Here is a 20,075-nt window from a genome sequence, read left to right on the forward strand (position 1 = left end):
ATAGAGCTGTGAAACCACCACTGTAACTGTAAAAAAGAAATAGACTGAACATCAAATAAAACTAAAAGACCATATACAACAAAACAAAGATGTTTTACAATGTGTTTTTCTCACTTAAGTATCTGAAAACAGCTCCCTTTGCGTCTGCATGCACAATTGGACATTCCCTCATGTGGCAATGTTTAAATGTTATGTGAGGTTGACAAAATATAAGCAGGCTGAATCCATACCACTGCAAAGAGATGAAAAAGCCCAAAATGACTTCTATATTAGGTTTTGATAAAAGTAGCAGTGTACTGCTCAAATGGATTGGACATCTATCACTGTAAATACAAGTGAATGAGTAAAGATTAAGAGGCATGAGAATAAAGTGATCTGAAAAACTGCACAAAAAGAGCAAGTTCGCCACATTTTGATGTCTTCTGTAGTCTGAGTTTTCACATTCAGGCATAAAAACGAGGTTGGGAAGGTTGGAGGCAAGGTCTTGTGGAGTGACATCTGTCAAACTCACTTATGTGAGCTTGATGCGAATGTATGCCGCCATACCTGCCAGACTCTTCTTCATGTTTCAACCCTTTTGTGTCATTTTGCTCAATTTTGGCCGCTCATGTGCTCTGACGCCCTTAGGTCTTTTATACTAGTGCTGGACTCAGCATGTTGCCTGTGTCCACACACTGCTGCCTCAGCACCAATAAGGCAGTCTTCTTTCAATATCCCGAACCCAGCTCAATCCCATGTGGCGACGGCGATAGGAAAATAGTGTGTGCTCCGTGTTATGTCTCAATTTACTGTTTGCTCTGTTCAGAAGCTGCATATGCACGGTTATGAAATTATCAGGCTGTGCAAAGGTGTTGCCAATCCAGAAAAGCATCAAAACTTCTTTGTGCATTAGGTCAGGTTGATTTAAACTTTCCAAAATATCAAATTAGTTGTTGTTTTTTTTTACATTTGAACATTCAATGTCCCATTACTTTTTTATATGAATGCAATGCAGTTTTTCGCAATTCCTGAAACACATTTTTGTCCATTTTCTCAATTTCTAACTGCACTCACCAAACCTCTGACTTAATATGTTAACTTAAATCATATTTGTGGCTGTTTTCTTTCTTTTTTGGATCTCTCTGTCTACAATTTGCTCCTTCCATGAAAAAGGCTGCCAACCGTTGTTTGAGGCTTTTGTGGTTGTTTGAGTTACAACCAACACATTCGTTTATGATCTTGCAAAACTACCTTTTGAACCTCTGTGGTCATTCTGATTAATGGCAGGGCTCAACACGCCGTAATAATTCAAAAGTATTTCCGAGCATGGGCATCGTGATTAAAAATGCATAAAATTTAGTAGTCCCCAAAACATCTATCCATCCATTTGCCCTCCTATATGCCCATATTTCTGTCTTTTGCTCGCTCTCTTTCTGGCTCTTGCTCTCTGGGAGGAAAGAGGTGGAGGGGATTGGAGATCCATGGGGGAGGGGAGTGTTCACTCTCTTGTCACTGGCCAACACTGGAGGGAAGAGAGCGCGAGGGAGGGGAAGAGAGAGAGAGAGAAAGAGAGAGAGAGGGGTGTGTGGAGTGAGTGAAGAGTTCTGTCCCATATGTGGGAAAAAAAGCAAAGCAGTACACATATACACACTGGCCTGGTCCTGTCTGCTCTCGGGATTACCAAACGTTGCTTTCAGATGGGATGGAGGACGTACAAGCATGAATAGGTAAAGCTGTATGTTTTCTCTCTCTCTTTCTCGTCGCTCTTATGACTTCAGAAGTCACACTTGCTGGTCACTGAAAGAAGGAAGTGAGAAAGGAAGGAAAGAAGGAAGGAAGGAGGGATGATAGAAAGGAAGGAAGGGGGATGATAGGAAGGAAGGAAGGAAGGAAGGGAGGAAGGAAGGAAGGAAGGAAGGAAGGAAGGAAGGAAGGAAGGAAGGAAGGAAGGAAGGAAGGAAGGAAGGAAGGAAAGAAGGAAGGAAGGAAGGAAGGAAGGAAGGAAGGAAGGAAGGGAGGGAGGAAGAAAGGAAGGGAGGATGGAAGGTAGAAAGGAATGAAGGTAGAAAGGAAGCATGGCAGAAAGGAAGGGAGGAAGGAAGGAATAATGGAAGGAAGGAAGGAAGGAATAATGGAAGGAAGGAAGGAAGGAAGGAAGGAAGGAAGGAAGGAAGGAAGGAAGGAAAGAAGGAAGGAAGGAAGGAAGGAAGGAAGGAAGGAAGGGATGGAGGAAGGAAGGAAGGAAGGAAGGAAGGAAGGAAGGAAGGAAGGAAGGAAGGAAGGAAGGAAGGAAGGAAGGAAGGAAGGAAGGAAGGAAGGAAGGAAGGAAGGAAGGAAGGAAGGAAGGAAGGAAGGAAGGAAGGAAGGAAGGAAGGAGGGAAGGAAGGAACTGTGATAGGAAGGAAGGAGGAAAGATGGGAAGGAAGAAGGAAGGGAAGATATGAACGAGGGAAGGAAGGAAGAAATTAGTAAAGGAGAGAAGATAGAAAAGAAAAAAGAAAGGAAAGATAGAAGGAAGAAAAAGAACAGGATAATATTTCCACCACTGCTTCCAAAGTCGCCGTGTGCAAGGGCAACGGCACTGTCTTTACTTCAAAGTGGAAGCTGTAGTTTGTTATTGTGGGCCAAGTGGTAAACGTTGTGGCCTGTCATAAGCCTTTGCTTATTGGATCATTTCTCTTTCATGCCAATGGCACACGAGCAGAGCGGGGTTATTTCAAGTATAGAGAAAGAAAAACGAAAGATAAATAATATGAAATGCAGTTTGGGAATATTCTTCTAGGCAAATTATAACAACAAAATAGTATGCCCACCAACAGTTTACTATTGTGGAGTCTATTTTTTGAGTAGACACAAATTCAGGTGTTTCAAATCACGGTAAACAATTGAAAAAGCAGGTGTACATTAGTAAAATAGTATATTCCCAAATAAGATTTTGACTTATTAAAGAAATATTTGCACTAGCATCCAGTTCTTCAGTTGATGAATGAGTTCACTTTTTGATAAGAGAAGACATTTTCTTCAGTGATTTCCTTTGCAGCAATGGCCAAATTGTTTGGTCTGCAAAGAAGGCAGCCTTTATTGGCCCAGTGTGCGGAGCGCTGGTATGCGCGAGTCTCTTTTTGTGAGGCAGATTTTAGAAAGCCTTCTTTTGAGGGTGCGCGCAGCTTCACAATCAGCTTAATGCTTGACTATAATAAGCCCTCTTGTGTGCTTGTTTGCGCTGTTTTTTCTCCAACGACAAGACGTTGGGCTCGCTCCGTATCACTGTTGCACAGAATATACAGAGTTTTGTTGTCTTTCTTTGAGGTTAGGTGTTAATTGTCACGTAGGCCTCCAGTGTTGTCAACTCTCTTTCCTCGCAGGGCTGTGGCGTTATCCGTGCAAATGCATGCCAGCGATGGACTACAGCCCAACAGACGCTAACCGTCGCCGGCGTTCACACAACCGCATTCCTCTTCACTAAGACCAGCTCCACAGAATGCTGAGTCCCATTGTCCCCTCTAGTGAGTACTTTGCACCTTTTATTTCTCCCTCCCCACTTCTGCACTCGTGTCATAACAAACAAGCCGACAAGTCAGGCCGTGGTTGGACTTTGCCTCAATCGATGAGTCAAAACCCCCCCGGCTCAACAACTTCCAAAGCATGCTGGTGTGGACGCTCTGTTGCGTAGTTAGTGATCAGATGAGAAGAAAAAAAAACACATGCAGTAATTTCTCCAAAGAAGGAGGTGGATCATTTACAGCTCATTTTGCTTGTTATGTCTTTGCAACACACATGCACTGTTCTCTTTTTCTCTGTTGTCAGTGCTGACCTAATAACTGACATGTCCGTTTTTGGCCTTGCCCCCCAACCTCTTCATTTGGCCCCCAACTCCAAGCCCACCCGCACCCCTACCGGGCTTCATTTGAGTCGAAAACAGCATTGTTTGGCAGCCAGCATGGTGCTGCCTCAGCCTCCGTAGCTCGTCTTTTTCTTTAGCGAGCTTCAAAGGCGCTTTAGCTATACAGTATACCCTACGTTTGTTTTTTGGGGGGGTTACGTTCCAAAAATCCGGGAAGTAGAAACCTTTTTTAAAAATAATTATTATACAATTAAATACTCTATTATACATTGAAAAGAAAGAACAAACTATTTTACAGGCTCAATCATTTGTTTCACAAATAAAAGTACTGTACTTTAGAAACTTTTTTTCCAACAAATAACTTCTGTACTTTACTGTCAAATAATAATTATAATCATCAATGTGAACAGAAGACTTCAAATTGCGAAAAGTAACTTTATCTGCGATAGATAGCATCTTTCTTTGCCTTTTGGGCCCTGCCACAGGTGCTTTTGACGGTCCCGAGTATTTTGTCAACATTATGGGTTTTAGAGAAACTCTAAATTGTAAGAGAATTTGCACGTACGTAAGGTAAATTTGGCAAGCTGTTTTACGTACGTGTACATATTAAACTGCAATGTTATTGACGCACAGGTAGAGAAGAAGCGGAGTGACTTTTTAGCCAATCAGATTGCAGAACATGAGCACGATGCAAATCGTAAAGTAGCAAAACAGTGAAAAGTAAACCACGTTATAGCGAGGGATCACTGTACATGACAGCTACAAGAAGACGAAGAAACCAACATATAAGTTTTCCATTCAAACGTATTACCTCATAATGAAGGTTATATTATTGAGAATTCTTTGCATAAAGAGTAAATTGCTAGAAAGTGGGTGTGCAATGACAAGCAAAATTATCACATTAAAGCCCAAAACACAAAATAATTGACAGCAAATTTAAATTCTCTAATGGATAAAAACACTAAGATAAGAACACAAATTTCAACTATAATTTGTCATTATATTCATATGATACATGTTTTAATCAGTGGAAAGAATAACACATTTCTCAAAATTCATGTATCAAAAGTGTTATAGTGTATACATGACTTAATAAATTTGTTGTTGTTTGTAAGATTAACAAAATAATGCATTAGTGCAAGGAAGTTGTGCTGCTTACAGTCAAGGCGTGTTTTACTGGTTGTTCCATTAGCTCCGTGCAGCATCGCAGACCATATTGACCCAACGAATGTCATGATCTGGTGGTGGAATTGTTAGCAGTGAATGAAGTCTCTCTCCGGTCAACCTTAAATGATATTTGTTGTTAATCAACCGTTTCCTTGATTGTTGTGTATTGGGCATTTGTGCCCACCACTGTAGGTGTGGCATGTGTATGCCGGAACACGCACGACAGTGTTAGATAGTCGTCGTATTGACTCGCACGCCGGTGATGCACAAACACACCCTTGCGCTCGCTGTCTTTGAGCAAAAGACAGCACTTGTGTTTTTGCCTGCACAAATCGGACCGTGAGGGACTTGTGAAGGTTCTCACCTTCCTGATGGAATTCCCTATCTCTTAACACCATATATACCTTGAGCTCAAGGAAGTATTTTTTTTCTCCTAGCGGAGCCTCGGTTGTTATTCTTATGTCCGATAGCCGTCTCTTTGGTCTGCGGCCACCGGATTTGGGGCTGCAGAGAGCAGGCCTCGGCCGGACCTGAGAGGAAACCTGAGAGAGATTCCAGGAGCCATGGATACTCCTGGAGGGATTTGGTGCAAAGTATCTGTAATCTGTACTTCAAACAAACTCTTAAATCAGTCCCAGGCCACCAACCCGTGAGTGCCCTCACTCTCGTTGCTCCAGACCCCTGCTAGAGTGAGGATACCTTTTCTTAAATAGTGCGCACAAGACAAAGTGGGTGGCTGTGCAGCTCGTGCAGATTTTAGATATCTTCACTGCCTCATCCTTCGACCTTCTCCTTCGCTCCGTTGTTTTATGCTTACTGAGAGTTTTCCCCACGAATACGGTGGCTTGCATTGAAGAAATAAAAGCTTCAGATTTCATGCTGGAGGGTCACGCTGGTGCCCATCACCACTGTGAGGCCAAGTGGCATGAGCGCTTTTGTGGCCGGGAGTGTGAGGCCCTTGAGTAAACACATTAGCATGGTGTGTGAATGGGCTCTAATTAGCCCCTGTGCGTGTGATTGTATGCGCGCGGCCCAAAAAAACGGAGGTTAGCTACCCCGCGAGTCCAACGGCCCTCTGCTCTTGCTCTCTAAGGCTTCATCAGCTCATTAGGGAGACCGCTACTACGGTTAAGGGCCCAATTAAGAAGGCTCATTTGGATAGAATCACACGAGTGAATTCCTGAGGCAGCAGTTTGCAACGCATTCACGCCGAAACACCGAATGGATTACACTTGCAATATAACACCATCGAATCGTTTTGCTATCAGGTGTTTGTTTTGCAGTGGTCGCAAAGCATCCCGCGTTTGATATTTGGGATCATACGGGGAGCCTAATACGCTCACTGTGACAGAGAAATGAGAATATAGAGAGGAGATTTGGCAAGCAGCACAGATGGACGGAGCGATTGGTCATCACGGTGCCTGAGGACAGCTGCTCTTTGATATATTAGTGGACACAATGACCCAAAGCCTGCCTGCAGTCACACAAAATAAGGACCCTGTTTTTCTTGAAGGGGAGGGGGCAGCGGACAGGCTCCTGCCATTTGTGGATGTGTGTTAGCAGCCGTGGGGGATGGGGGAGTTGTTTCTAAAATTACAAGCATGAAGTGACGCATCCAGCAATTATTCTGCAGGCTTTCTCGTTTGGAGAGTACGCTAAAAGGGGCTGTAAATTGAGTAAGCTTGCAGATGGGACTTTGCCTTTCCTTGCTGCACCGGCATTAGCAATTCTGAACAGGTTTGTCAATTAATCAATGATAAGCAAGTGCCATCAAGCACTTTGGCTGCAGGCCCCACCCCAAAGACTCAGCAAGAAAAACTTTGATCCTTAAAATCATCACTCTAGTTTTTTTCCCCAAACAGGCAGAACAGAAAGCACAGGGCTTTTAAAAGAACACTTTTTCAGTAGTACAATACAGTAGTTATTGATATTGAGCTCATTCTCAGATCATGTTGGTTACTATCAAGAAACCACTAAAAATGACCAGATATGACCTCTAAAATGTCAGTTTTATGCGCAACTATAGTGGGCAGTATTTTTGCGAAAAACCTAAGCATGTCAACTGTAAATTAGATACTTTATATAGTACACCATGTATAAACAGTGGTGTTCACTACATTTTTAACATTTATTTTGAATGTCAACACATGTTACAACTGAGGCCACAGAACTCAAACATTAAAGGTTTCACCTAAATATAACTGGGCGCTGGGCCAAAGTTGAGAAAACTCCTGCACTTCCATGTTGTGAGTGCTTCTTGAGACCTTGACAGAGTGAGCACATGTGCCTGTGCAAGTTCGTATTCGAGTGCAAATCTGTGCGATGGTGTTTTTTTTTTGATTGACGATGGCCCAGTGATTGACGCACACCTTTATCATAATATACTGGTCAATTATACACCGCTGATTGGAGATCCCCACTGTATCGTCCTCTTAAAAGGACTGACCTTGGATTTCTTTGAAAATCATTTTGGCAATGTGCCACAATTTATTTGGCACCCAGGGTCTGCACGCTATACATGCACACAATATGTGAAAGCAATTCATTTGGTGTGCAAACAGAGTTAATAAAATGTGTTTTTCATGGCAAAGTGAGCAAAGGCCCAGAGACAATTTCCCGGCATCTCCACCTGCCACGCGGTGAAATGCAGCCGGCCTCTAAGATTGCTCTTTTTATGACGGGCCAAGTCGTGAGCGAAGGCAGGACTGCCCGAGCCCACTGAGAATGTCCTCCTTGATATTAGTGTCATAAATCACCATGAAGTTGTGAACAGATGACTTGAGAGGCCTCCTGGTGGGACAACAAATCAAGATAACTAACTGATATGGAACAGATTCTCAAGACCGCTTGCCTCTGGCTGACTCTTCGGCACAAACTTTAGCTCTTTTTTGATGTTGCAGATGTCTCAAGAAACATACAGCACCATTTGTGTGTGTATATACAGTTACCTGGTTCAAGTTACCTGTCGCCCAAATGTCTGATGGCGCTCCTTGGCCTCTTTTAAACTTCGCTGCCTGACGCTCGCCTTTATGACAGCTGAGTGCGATATTTTGGGTCTTTTAAGAATGCACCTCCTGACAATGTCGAATCCCAAACAACTTAGTGAGTCTTTACCTTCAACAACAAGGGGGATGATGAAAAGAACTGTTAATTGGTGTAAATCAATCAACGCATGCTGAACTGCTTTTGCATTTGGCAATTTAGTGTTCCATATATACTACATATACAGTGGCACCTTTACTCTTACGATTATTGGCACCGATATTTGACAATTAGATGTGTAACGGTATCTGCCTTTTTTTAATCCGACCAGCGATATGAAGAAATCATTTAATATATACAGAACTGCGAGTCACTAACCACTCTATATATATATATATATATATATATATATATATATATATATATATATACATATATATATATATATATATATATATATATATACCCCTATATGGTTCATTTTGTACAATATTGTTGGAGTAATCATTATTATAAATGTGTTTGCAATGAATATAAAGCCTTATAATATACATGAGTTAGAATTAATATGTGCTTTCAACGAAGACAAACGCTTACTCCAAGGTCGCTCTCCAGGACAGCTGGCTCCAGCTTGAGATACAAGTTCGCAATGACTTAACGATACACTGAGTCCTTGCTCCGAGGACTGATTACTGGAAGATACGCCTCAACCCTTTCCCCAGATGCAAGTTCGCAATGAAGATCTGTGAAGGACGCTTAAATTGTTGTTGGTTCAGCGGATGGCTATCAGTCAACCTCCGGGATTACTCGCATATTGTTTTAATTTGTGACGCTAGGTTTGCTTGATATGGAATTGTTTTGTTTCTTGCTTACGCAATTGGATCGAATCGATAACCTTGTAATTGTTTTGATTTGAGGCCTTAAATGGGCAGGACATAATGCCGCTCGACAGAATAATCTTGACCGGACGAGCGGGTAGATGCATTCTCTTCTTGCAAGAATTAAATGGTGATGTGACTACAGATGCCTTTTTTATTGAAAGCTGAATTTGGAAATACCTAAGGATAAACCGGAATTGGATAAACCTAACAAATATGGGCAATGATTATCTTTCAAAGGTATTTAAAATGCGTGTGTCAAAATGACTGTATTTGTGTGTTTCATTTTGAGTGCAAGAGTATACTTCTAAGAAAACCAGAACGGACCAGTTTCGATCGATTTTAAGCCCACAGAATGAAATGACCTGGCGAATGACAATCTTAAATCATGTTCCTTTATGGGGATTGCGTATTTTCCCCATAAATTTTCTCCGAGTCCCCAGGCTTTCTCTCACATTCCCAAAGAAGCCCATGTTAATTACTCAAGCCTCTAAATTGCCTGGGTAGTCTAAATATGCCCCGCAATTAGATGGTTACCAGTTCAATCTGAAATAAACTCCAACTCACCCAACCCTAATGAGGATAAGAACTAAAGATAATGACCACAAAGTGAATAAAATATTGCAAAATTTCTAAAATGTTGCTGGCAATAGCTCATTTGTGTGGACTTTTGAACCGGAAGGCCACAGTTCAAGTCCCTTTGCGATTAATGGGAAGATTGATTTTATTTTCTTAATAGTTTTTTTGTTTGTTTTTTTACAGCATGATGCTTTAGTCCAACTTTTTTAGCAGAGTAGCAGTTGTGCATGACAAAATAATTTGTCATTAGAACCTGCTACATCAGGAGATCTGGAGATATTGGTCACTTGCTCTTGACGGGGGTGGCTGGGGTGATGCTTAACCCTGAATGGAGTCCCTGATTGGATTGATCCACAGCCCTCGTCCATATAATTAGAGCAGTTTAATAGCGCACTCTCCCAGAAGGCTTGCGAGCTTTGCTCCTTGGGGCAGAAAAAACAAGTGCCATGAGATGTAGAAGGAGATGGCAGCCTCTTGGGAGCAGTGAAACAGCACCAGAGCCCTCTATTGCTGGGCTTCCTGCCAAGATAATGTTTCACCTCAATCGGCAATACCATGTTTTTAGAAAATGTGAGTACTGATAGTAACAACTACTTGGGTTTCTTCCACAACAGCAAAAGCCATCAATCAGTATCTTTCAAAACACTAAACAAACAAGAAAAAGAAAAACAATTGCAAATTAAATTTGAAACCCCTTAATATGATGGTATTTAACTTTTTTGAAAATTCATTTAACACCCCTGGACCATCTGGAAAGAGAGACATGCTGACAGCATGAAACTGTTTGGCACTTCTACGGAACGGACCATGCTCAGAAAAATGACAATTGCGTCCCTGAAGGAAGTGTCAAGAGTGGGAAATGTCACTCGATGTCTTCATGGGCGAGGCGAGTGAAGAAAATGCCTACCTAAGCGAGCTGTATTTATTGTTGTTTGCCATTTTCTTATTTCTTATGTGTTAGTCTGATGGGACTCATGCTCAAATGGCTTAGACCTCTTGTTGGAAAATCCAAATGTTGGAAAATCATTTAGTATTTATATATGCAGGCTTTCTTTTACTGGCAGTTCAATATGGCAAACCATCATTTTCATCAAATTTCCTGTAAGCTTCAAAGTGCCTTCATATGATGTCAAATATTTCCCGAAAGTTTACATGACATTTTTGAAGCAAGTTGGTTTGGTTTTGGACAAAGTGAACTGTGCCACTGTCTTTTTCAAGCACACCGACAAAAGGATGAAGCTCACGCTGCTCCCTCGATAAATCCCAGGCTCGCACAAAAGCTCTCTGTGGACTGCTGTTGAATAGATTAATAAGATTTCCATAATTAGAAAGGTCTCTCACAATAGGATCCTTCCGCCTTTGTCTCAGGGCCAACGCGATTGTCCGAGTTGCGCGCGTCTGCTGGATGCGAGTCCACCACAATGGCCGCACAGACAGTAAGGCGGTCAGTAAAGGAACATCTGTCCCCCCTGGGACCATGGAACACTCACCCATGCAATGGAAAGTTTTCATGTGCATATGCCCCCCCAACACACACACATTTTTTAAATCTATCTCCTTGCAGGCTGAGGTCACTGGTCAGCAGAAAATTTACTTGCGGGCATTCACAAAATGTCCAGCGGTGTGTCTGCTTCAATGAACAGAATTGTACTTTGTTGTTTTTTTAGTTGACAGAATTTCACGATTTCTAATGCATATGGTACATCTTGTGAATGGCGTAAATACATTTGTGGTCAAAAGTTTACATACACTTGTGAAGAACATAATGTCATGGCTCTCTTGAGTTTCCAGTTATTTCTACAACTCTGATTTTTCTCTGATAAAGTGATTGGAACAGATACTTCTTTGTCACAAAAAACATTCAGGAAGTTTGGTTCTTTTATGACTTTATTATGGGTGAACAGAAAAAAAGTGATCAAATCTGCTGGGTCAAAAATATACATACATCAGCGCTAATATTTGGTAACATGTCCCTTGGCCATTTTCACTTCAATTAGGCGCTTTTGGTAGCCATCCACGAGCTTCTGGCAAGCTTCTGGTTGAATCTTTGACCACTCCTCTTGACAGAATTGGTGCAGTTCAGTTAAATTTGATGGCTTTCTGACATGGACTTGTTTCTTCAGCATTGTCCACAAGTTCTCAATGGGGTTTAAGTCAGGACTTTGGGAAGGCCATTCGAAAACCTTAATTCTTAGCCATTCCATTACCACTTTTGTTGTGTTTGGGGGTCATTGTCCTGTTGAAACACCCAACTGCGCCCAAGACCCAATCTTCGGGCTGATGACTTTAGGTTATCTTGAAGAATTTGAAGGCAATCCTCCTTCTTCATTATCCCATTTACTCTCTGTAAAGCACCAGTTCCATTGGTAGAAAAACAGCCCCACTGCATAATACTACCACCACCGTGCTTGACGGTAGGCTTGGTGTACTTGGGGTTAAAGGCCTCACCTTTTCTCCTCCAAACATATTGCTGGGCATTGTGGCCAAACAGCTCGATTTTTGTTTCGTCTGACCACAGAACTTTCCTCCAGAAGGTCTTATCTTTGTCCATGTGATCAGCAGCAAACTTCAGTCGAGCCTTAAGGTGCCGCTTTTGGAGCAAGGGCTTCCTTCTTGCACGGCAGCCACTCAGTCCATGGAGATGCAAAACACGCTCTACTGTGGACACTGACACCTGTGTTCCAGCAGCTTCTAATTCTTGGCAGATCTGCTTTTTGGTGATTCTCGGTTGAATCTTCACCCTCCTGACCAATTTTCTCTCAGCAGCAGGTGATAGCTTGCGTTTTCTTCCTGATCGTGGCAGTGACAAAACAGTGCCATGCACTTTATACTTACAAACCGTGACCGGACGTTTCGTCGAAAGACGTTTGGTCCCTGGACGTTTGGTCCCCGGACGTTTGGTAGAACGGACGGGCCGTCGACCGGACGTTTGGTAGAACGGACGAGCCGTCGACCGGACGTTTGGTAGAACGGACGGGCCGTCGACCGGACGTTTGGTCGCCAGGTTCGCTCGTCGTCAAATTATGAGAGAGAGAGACAGAGAGTTAACTATTGAAAACGAGCAACTAGGTAATCTCTCGCTCTCAAAATTATAATCATGAGAAAGAGAGAGAGAGAGTCCATTGTACCAAACGTCCGGTCGACGCCCCGTCCGTTCTACCAAACGTCCGGGGACCAAACGTCTTTCGACGAAACGTCCGAGTGCCCTTACAAACAATTGTTTACACTGTTGCTCTTGGGACCTGCAGCTGTTTTGAAATGGCTCCAAGTGACTTTCCTGACTTGTTCAAGTCAAGGATTCGCTTTTTCAGATCGATGCTGAGCTCCTTTGACGTTCCCATTGTAGCGTTTGCATCCAATGAGCCCTATTTAAATGGCCTCAGAGAAGTCACCAGCTGTAGTCACTCATAATCATTAACAAGAAGTTAAGAGGCCACATTATGAAGCTCATTTCACTAACACAACTTTCTAAGTCACCAAAATTGCTAATTCGTGTTGCTGTATCTATATTTTTGACCCAGCAGATTTTATCACTTTTTCTGTTAACCCATAATAAAGTCATAAAAGAACCAAACTTCCTGAATGTTTTTGTGACAAACCTACAACCCTAGTGAGGATAAAGCGGTTTAGAAAATGAGATGAGCGAGATTTTAAGAGGGGTTATGTTAGATGCAGTAAAAAATGGATAATGTGCAAATATTTATTTTCTTTTTTTAATAGACATTTTTTAAGGCCTGTGTATCTCTCCTGGCTCATTGTACAGTAGTTACAGCTTAAGTAATATACAAAAGAATTCATTTTATTTTTCTATCTGCATTTTCCAAGGCCTGCCCTGCACTTCAGTACATGAAACCCATAGGAATTTATCAACCTTTTTGTCCTCAATGTACAAACAACCTTGTCAAAGGGACATTGCTTCCAGCACTTGCTTTCAGTGAGACTCAAAACAGAATGTTTAAAATTGGATGTCTGTTTATGTGAAATGCTGTAGCCAGCCAGCAATTCAATATTACGTGTTGAAGGTAGAACATCGCAGAATGCAGCCTGATTGAAATCTAATGATAAAATGTGCGCATTGTCCAGGTTTCGAGAACTGCAATCTCGGCTCCCTCAGTGAATCCATCTGCAAAGCACTACTGCCGTGTCGAGCGTTTAGATTGCTAACGCTCAAAATGTGACACCATGCAAAAGCACTGAGCACAGTTGCTGTAAAACTAAGTACATTGTGCATCTTGATCAAATTATCAGTCTCAATTTGAACACTTCCTGGGATGCACGTGGGCATCTGTCCAGCACATTGGTCGGTGGGGGTGTGTGCAGTGGTGGAGATTTGCTCTGAAAGAAGTCCATTTTGCGGCGGCAGTACACTGATGATGGAGTGGACAGCAGTTAGCCTGCCTCAATGAGTCCTCTAATGTCCGCTCTGGCCCGCTTTGAGAGGACGTAGCGCCTGCTGTCAACTTTCCCCTCCTTCCTCCCTCCTTCCTTCCATGCCTGCCTCTCCGCTGCAGGTTTTATGAGCTCCCTTGGGCTCTCATCCATCTCTGTCACACACAGGCCCCATTATTGGGGCTGCTCAGAAACTGGTCAGGCTGCAGATGGGAAGGACCTGCAGGACATATATGCCTTCTGTAGCCCGGACAAAGAACTGTGATTCAGTCCACAAACATAAACGGTCATTGGGGTCTCGGGTTTGGCGAATGTGAGAAGCGATTCTGGTGAGTCTTGGCTGTGGCGGGTGTCAAAGCCGAAAGCTTAAGGGAAGTACTTGAACTACGAAAGCCAATGGGAATTTAAAGGGAATGGATTTGAATATGAAGGACGTGATAATCCCACAGCCATCTGGTCTGCTGGTCACATCTGAGTGAATAAATAATGTGTGTAATCTGACACACAGGCACACACAGAGGTTTGGAAAGAGAGTAAAGGAAGGCCAAAGTTTAGCTGTGTGTAGAATATTAGGCTGGAGATAGAGATTTGATTTGGATGGCAATAAGAATCCTGGCTCCACACATACAGACAGCTATGAATAATGAATCATAATCAAAGCCGTAAGGCCAGTGATGGCGCCAGTATCTCACTCGCTCTCTCTCTCTCTCTCCCAACTTCAGGCTAATTCGTGACAGTTCAATAATGCCAAGTTATGTGTGGAATGTCAAGATAGGGCCTCAGCATGAGGTAGCACGAGTCTTTGTGAAGTACTTGTAATGTTTGCTACTTTAAGCAGTACGCGTCGCCATAAAAATCAAATAACCACCATTTTGATGAGGATTATGTTCTGCGATGTTGTACTGTTGGGATCTCATGATTAAACAAATACTTTCCAATCAAGGCAATGTGCTTTGGCCACCAGAACAGACATTCCCGTTTTCCAATGTTCCATGGGCGACTGTGTTGATGAATAGCTGCTGAAATGCTGTGCTTCCAAACCCAACCCCCTATCGTTCTTTCTCACTCTCTCTACTAAACTGTCCACTAGTAAGTATTTCTCCACCAATATATCCAAACAACCAAATATTATTTTATAGAGTCATGGTCGCATGAAAAAATATTGTTTGGGTAAGTTGGAGGATCACCCTTTTTAAAATATAAACTAATAATTTAGTTTTTACCGGAATACATTTTTAACTTTCTCCTACCAGGAGACAGTAGAGTTAGTATGATTGGAATCATCAATTGGGGATATTATTATATTTTGTTTCCCAAAGACGTATATGAAAAAGTCAAACACTCTTGAACATGATAATGATTACTAATGATATTTTCTTTTCCTTTTTTCTCAGGCATATTAAAAATGCACTGGAACCCAGAGCATGCCCAGCCCCTCAGCCAGTGGCCTGAGCAACACCTGGACGTCTCCTCCACAACTTCTTCTCCGGCACACAAATCAGAATTCTACTCCGGCCGCAGCCGCAGCTCCTACAACTACTCTTGGGCAAACGACGACATCTCTGCCCTCACAGCTTCCAATCTGTTGAAGCGCTATGCCGAAAAGTACTCCGGCGGACTTGGCATGGCATACGAGCGCCCACCTACCGTCGGCCCCTACTCGGAGCCCAGTGCCTTTGGGAGCCTCGGTGGCCCAAAGACAGAACTGGAACCTTGGCCGCTGACCCACAGCACTGATGCATCTTATTCCCTTGTGCCTCCTGGAGGCCACGACAACCTGTCAGCTTCCAAGGCCGTGTCCACAAGTGCGAGCCCTGCTGGAAACAGCAGTGTGTCGGTTGTAAACAGCAACCTCTCCGACTGTGGCGGCAGCTCCTGCAGTGGCTCCCACGACTACCCCTCAAGCTACAATGGCACCTATCTCTCTTCTGGATACTGTCCCCAACCCGGTCCAGCACTTCCTCCTGCCTCCCTTCATACACTTCAATCTACTACCACTCTCGTGCCCAGCTATAGCCCGACAACACCTGTCTACAGCTACCCCCCAAGCACATACCCTCCTCACAACAGCCTAGCCTCCAGCTATAGCCACCCCTCTGCAACATACTTGCACTCAGGTTTACCAGCACCTACTCCTGTTCCCCCCAGGCCTTCATTGGTAGGAGCCAACTGCAGTTACCAGAGCACCAACATTGGCACATCAGAGTCCAGTGGAGTATTGAAAAGAAAAGCATTTGAGATGGCTGTAGAAGAGAATGACGTTGGGGATAGCACTTGTTACAGGAAATACAGCTATGACCCGCTGAAGGATGGCAGGAGCTCACCGTACAGAGTACTAAGTGACAAAATAGAGTGTCGCGGGAACAGCTTTAGTTCAACAGTTAGCACAGATCCACAAAACTTTAAGCCCAGCAAGGCATCCTCACAGCCCCTGGTATCTCCTCAGTATGGGACAGGTGGAGAGTACAGTCCTCCTGCTGGCTTGACAGGAGATAATGTGGTGGCAGAGCAGGTCTTCACTGAGCAGCAGCAGCAGCAACAACAACAACAGCGCTCCAAGGCCCACAAACGGTCTTCATTGTGCAGTCCAACTATTGAGACTCTGAAGAGTATGGACCCCCACGTGTTGAACCTTATCAACGACGACATTTTGGATTGCAGCCCAGCCCTGAGCTGGGGTGAGTTGGCTGGCCTCACCCATGTCAAGGCTGCCTTGGAAGAAGATCTATTGTGGCCAGTGCTAAGGCCCAGTGAAATGATACAGCCACCAAGAAGCATTCTGCTGTTTGGCCCTCGTGGAGGGGGTAAATCCACATTGACTCATTCCCTGGCCACACAGATCGGAGCTTCCCTCTACCGCCTGAGTGGCGCCTTGTTAGCCTTGAAAGGGAAGGCCGAGGCAGAGCACATTCTGGGGTCTGTGTTACAGGTGGCGAACGCACGGCATCCATCGGTGGTGCTGCTCAGCCAAGTAGAAACCATGGAGGAGGAGGGCCTGAGACAGTCACTGCGGACCTTCTTGGAGAAGGCCCAGCTGAGCACGGGTTTGGTGATTGTTGTGTGCACCACCGGCAGGCCGGATCTGCTGCAAGACGCGCTCCATCGCAGCTTCGCAAAGCGCTATCACGTTGGCCTGCCGGACGCTGGCATGCGTAGACAAGTACTGCTGCAGACGCTTTCTCCTCAGGGCTTCAATCTGAGTGAGCGGGAGTTGAGCCTGGTGCTGCAACGTACTGAAGGCTACTCAGTGTGGGAACTGCTCCAACTCAGCCAGCAGGCTCTCTCCTCAGCGTCAGGCCCCTCCGGAGCCATACATGGAAAAGCTCCAGCCTTCACAGACTTTGAGAGCGCCTTTTGCAAGGTGCGTGCACACAGCACCCCTAAAGAGCCGGACACATGTGAAGAGTGGAGCAAGATGTATAGCCACTGAAGACACTGAAGATCTTTTATTGTATTTAAATCCAACCCTTGGATTTTTTGGGGGTTCTTTTTTAAAAGTGTTTTAAAGAGAAAATCATTCAGCCTAAAGAGTCAGCCAAGCTTACAGAAACAAACACATTTACTTCAAAGGCATTCAGAAGGCTATGAATAACCAAAATGTGTTCTGTTTTTCCCCAAAGAAAAGAAATTTGAATTGACATTGAGAAGTGGTTTGGCATACAATGGGAAAATCAGATGGCCATTTGTACACATTTAAAAACATCCAGTTTTGCCTGTGTTTAGGACAAAAATCAATGATTTCTCACCAGGCTGTGTGGTCTAAGGTAATGGATAATCAGGGTTTGGAAAATTCCCCCATTTTTTCTGCTTCTCTCAGGATCCTATTTATTGCAAGTTCGCATCCTTGTACTCGCCCAAGCTTGTGTTCACCTTTGCTTTGGGATCAGCAACATTCTTTGACCAAAAACACAACAAGCCAAATGTTCCATTGATCTAATCAAAGCAGATGATCAAAGTTCCAATGCTAGCTAGCTGCTCACCAAATACTCAACAGTTATGCCATCCAGTCCAAAGTTTCTACATGTGACTTTGTTGACTTGACCACAAAACTCATTGTCAAATGGGATCAAATGTTTAGTTTTGCTGTCCTTAAAAATCGACATCCACCAAATGAATGCCACGCACATTCCTCCTCCACTGCTGTGGTCCCACCTGCACACCACGTGTTTGTCTGTTTCTTTTCTATGTTGTCTTGTTTGAAATGCTCAGGAAAGTCTTTACCTCAGATATAAGAAAATAAAGAATGTATGAAATCTTTACCGTCTCGGTGGTGAGAGCAAGGAGAAAAGCCCCTGAAAAGACACTTAGCAGCTGGGCTTTTATCCTCAGGAGAGAAACTTGAATATGGTACAAGAGTCACATTGAATGTAAATCAGGTATTTCAAAAGATATTTGATGCCATAAATCCATTTATTATTATATATGAATATATTAATGTCTTTCTTTTATGTTTTGACCATTTATTTTGTATTGTAGTTGTTAATGGGAGAATGATTGTCTTCAAGAATTATTATAGTAGGATACACAACTTGATTTTTTGTTGCACAAACTGGTTATTGTTGTTTGATGAAAAAAAAAATTAAAGTTTTTTTTTTCCAGAGTGTACTTGTTTTAGGTGAATCAAACAAACATTGACGTGACATTAGTCTTCAGTGCAATTATATTTGCTACCAAAGGAAGTGTTATCCATCCAGCTATCCATGTTTATTGTACTTGTCGTCCTTGGGGATTAAAGGTGAGCTGGAGTCTGGAGCCTATTGCAGATGTATTAGGCAAGGGAGGCGCTGTAAACTGTTCACAGCCAGTCAAATCGCACGTAAACTCAAACAGCCAGTCAGTCACATTCATACTGTTGAACAATAAATAAGCACTAAATACTATTTTATTAACTTACTCTGATATTTGATGGGGTAAGAGAGGAAGTGTTTCATAGAGTGAATGGACAAAAGTCTTGGGACACACTACTTAACTAGATATTGTGGCACACTATAAATCATCGGAATCTGTCTGTCGGTTTGTCTGTGTGGTTTTATAGAGTTGCAAAATTTAGTCGGAGGATGCGTCTTGGCCAAATGAACTTTAAGGGTATATTTTTTTAAGCGATTTGTCAAAACATACCATCCAAATTACCAAAAATAGAAAATGATAGAAATCAGACACAATCCACACCCAATTGGTTAAAGGGACAACATTATTACTTCTATCAGAGATTGACACAGAGAAAAAGGCCATCAAATGAAATAGAATGTGTAAAAATGTTATGGCTTGCCATGAAAAAAATCAAATGGAGACTTACATCATTGATTGAGTCAGTGCTTTTCAAATGTGCATACCAATCCTGTTACCGAAATCACGGGCTATAATCTAGGCTGTAATCGTTACATGGGCATATTGCTGAGGTGTGGGTGGCTGAGCCCACAGCTCCACGATAGGTCATCATAATCATAACCTACAGTGAATTATGAGATGGTCTAAACATCCCCAACTTTTGGACAGTTTAAATTTTGAGGCAACCGTTTTGGTTCTGTTCCATGCCATAAGCCATGCTTAGAGGAGTTTGATGTGGGAGATCCTAAGAGCATTGACCTGTCTTTGGATTGAACTAAAACCAGCATGCCCCACTTTTCACGGCCTGGTGTCCTCATACCTTTTTCCATATTTGTCCCCTGACTGCGGAGATTGAGTTAAGATTCCTGATTTGCTCACTTCCCTTCCGACATCATTTTCAATCTCCTTGGCCTTAGAGCCCAGTTCCCATGCGGTGTTGTAGCATCTCCACCGCAAATTGGCACCGTTCAAATATTACATTTTCAGCCGGTAAAGTGTAGTGTGATCACAGTGTAACAAACTCAAATTTGGATTACTCCTCGAAATATTCCTCATCACTCCTAAACAAAGTAGTTTGTCCAACAAAAAAACAGTTTTTACATTGTACACATTGTTCAGATCTGTATAGTTGTTCCTGTAACAATTTCTACCTCATCTTTTGCGGCATATTGTACATGAAAGTATTTATTTCATGTCTTTTGTTCATGTTGCTGTTTTTTGAAATTGATAATGTTCTTGAACTGTAATGTCTACCTCAGAAAGACTGTATTTTAAAAGAAGAGTATCACACAAATATTAAACAAAAGTTGTCAATATTGCACAGGACTAAAGTCCTTTTTTATTTCCGTGGTATCGAAAGCACAATAGTGAAATATTTACGTTGTTATCGTTCACGTCAATGCCTCGATGCATTTTTAGTTTGTCAGTTT

General features: G+C 42.9%; 1 protein-coding gene across 1 annotated transcript; it reads left to right on the plus strand.

Moving 5' to 3' along the window:
• Positions 1-1,582: 1,582 nt before the first annotated feature.
• fignl2 (fidgetin like 2) lies at positions 1,583-19,958 on the plus strand. The gene is made up of 3 exons (XM_077615311.1): positions 1,583-1,706; positions 3,345-3,485; positions 15,213-19,958. The coding sequence occupies exons 2-3, from the start codon at positions 3,461-3,463 to the stop codon at positions 17,246-17,248; spliced, it is 2,061 nt and encodes a 686-aa protein (XP_077471437.1). The 5' UTR covers positions 1,583-1,706; positions 3,345-3,460; the 3' UTR covers positions 17,249-19,958.
• Positions 19,959-20,075: the final 117 nt, after the last annotated feature.

Source organism: Stigmatopora argus, chromosome 1 (genome assembly GCF_051989625.1).
Source record: "Stigmatopora argus isolate UIUO_Sarg chromosome 1, RoL_Sarg_1.0, whole genome shotgun sequence".
NCBI classification, from domain to species: Eukaryota; Metazoa; Chordata; class Actinopteri; order Syngnathiformes; family Syngnathidae; genus Stigmatopora; species Stigmatopora argus.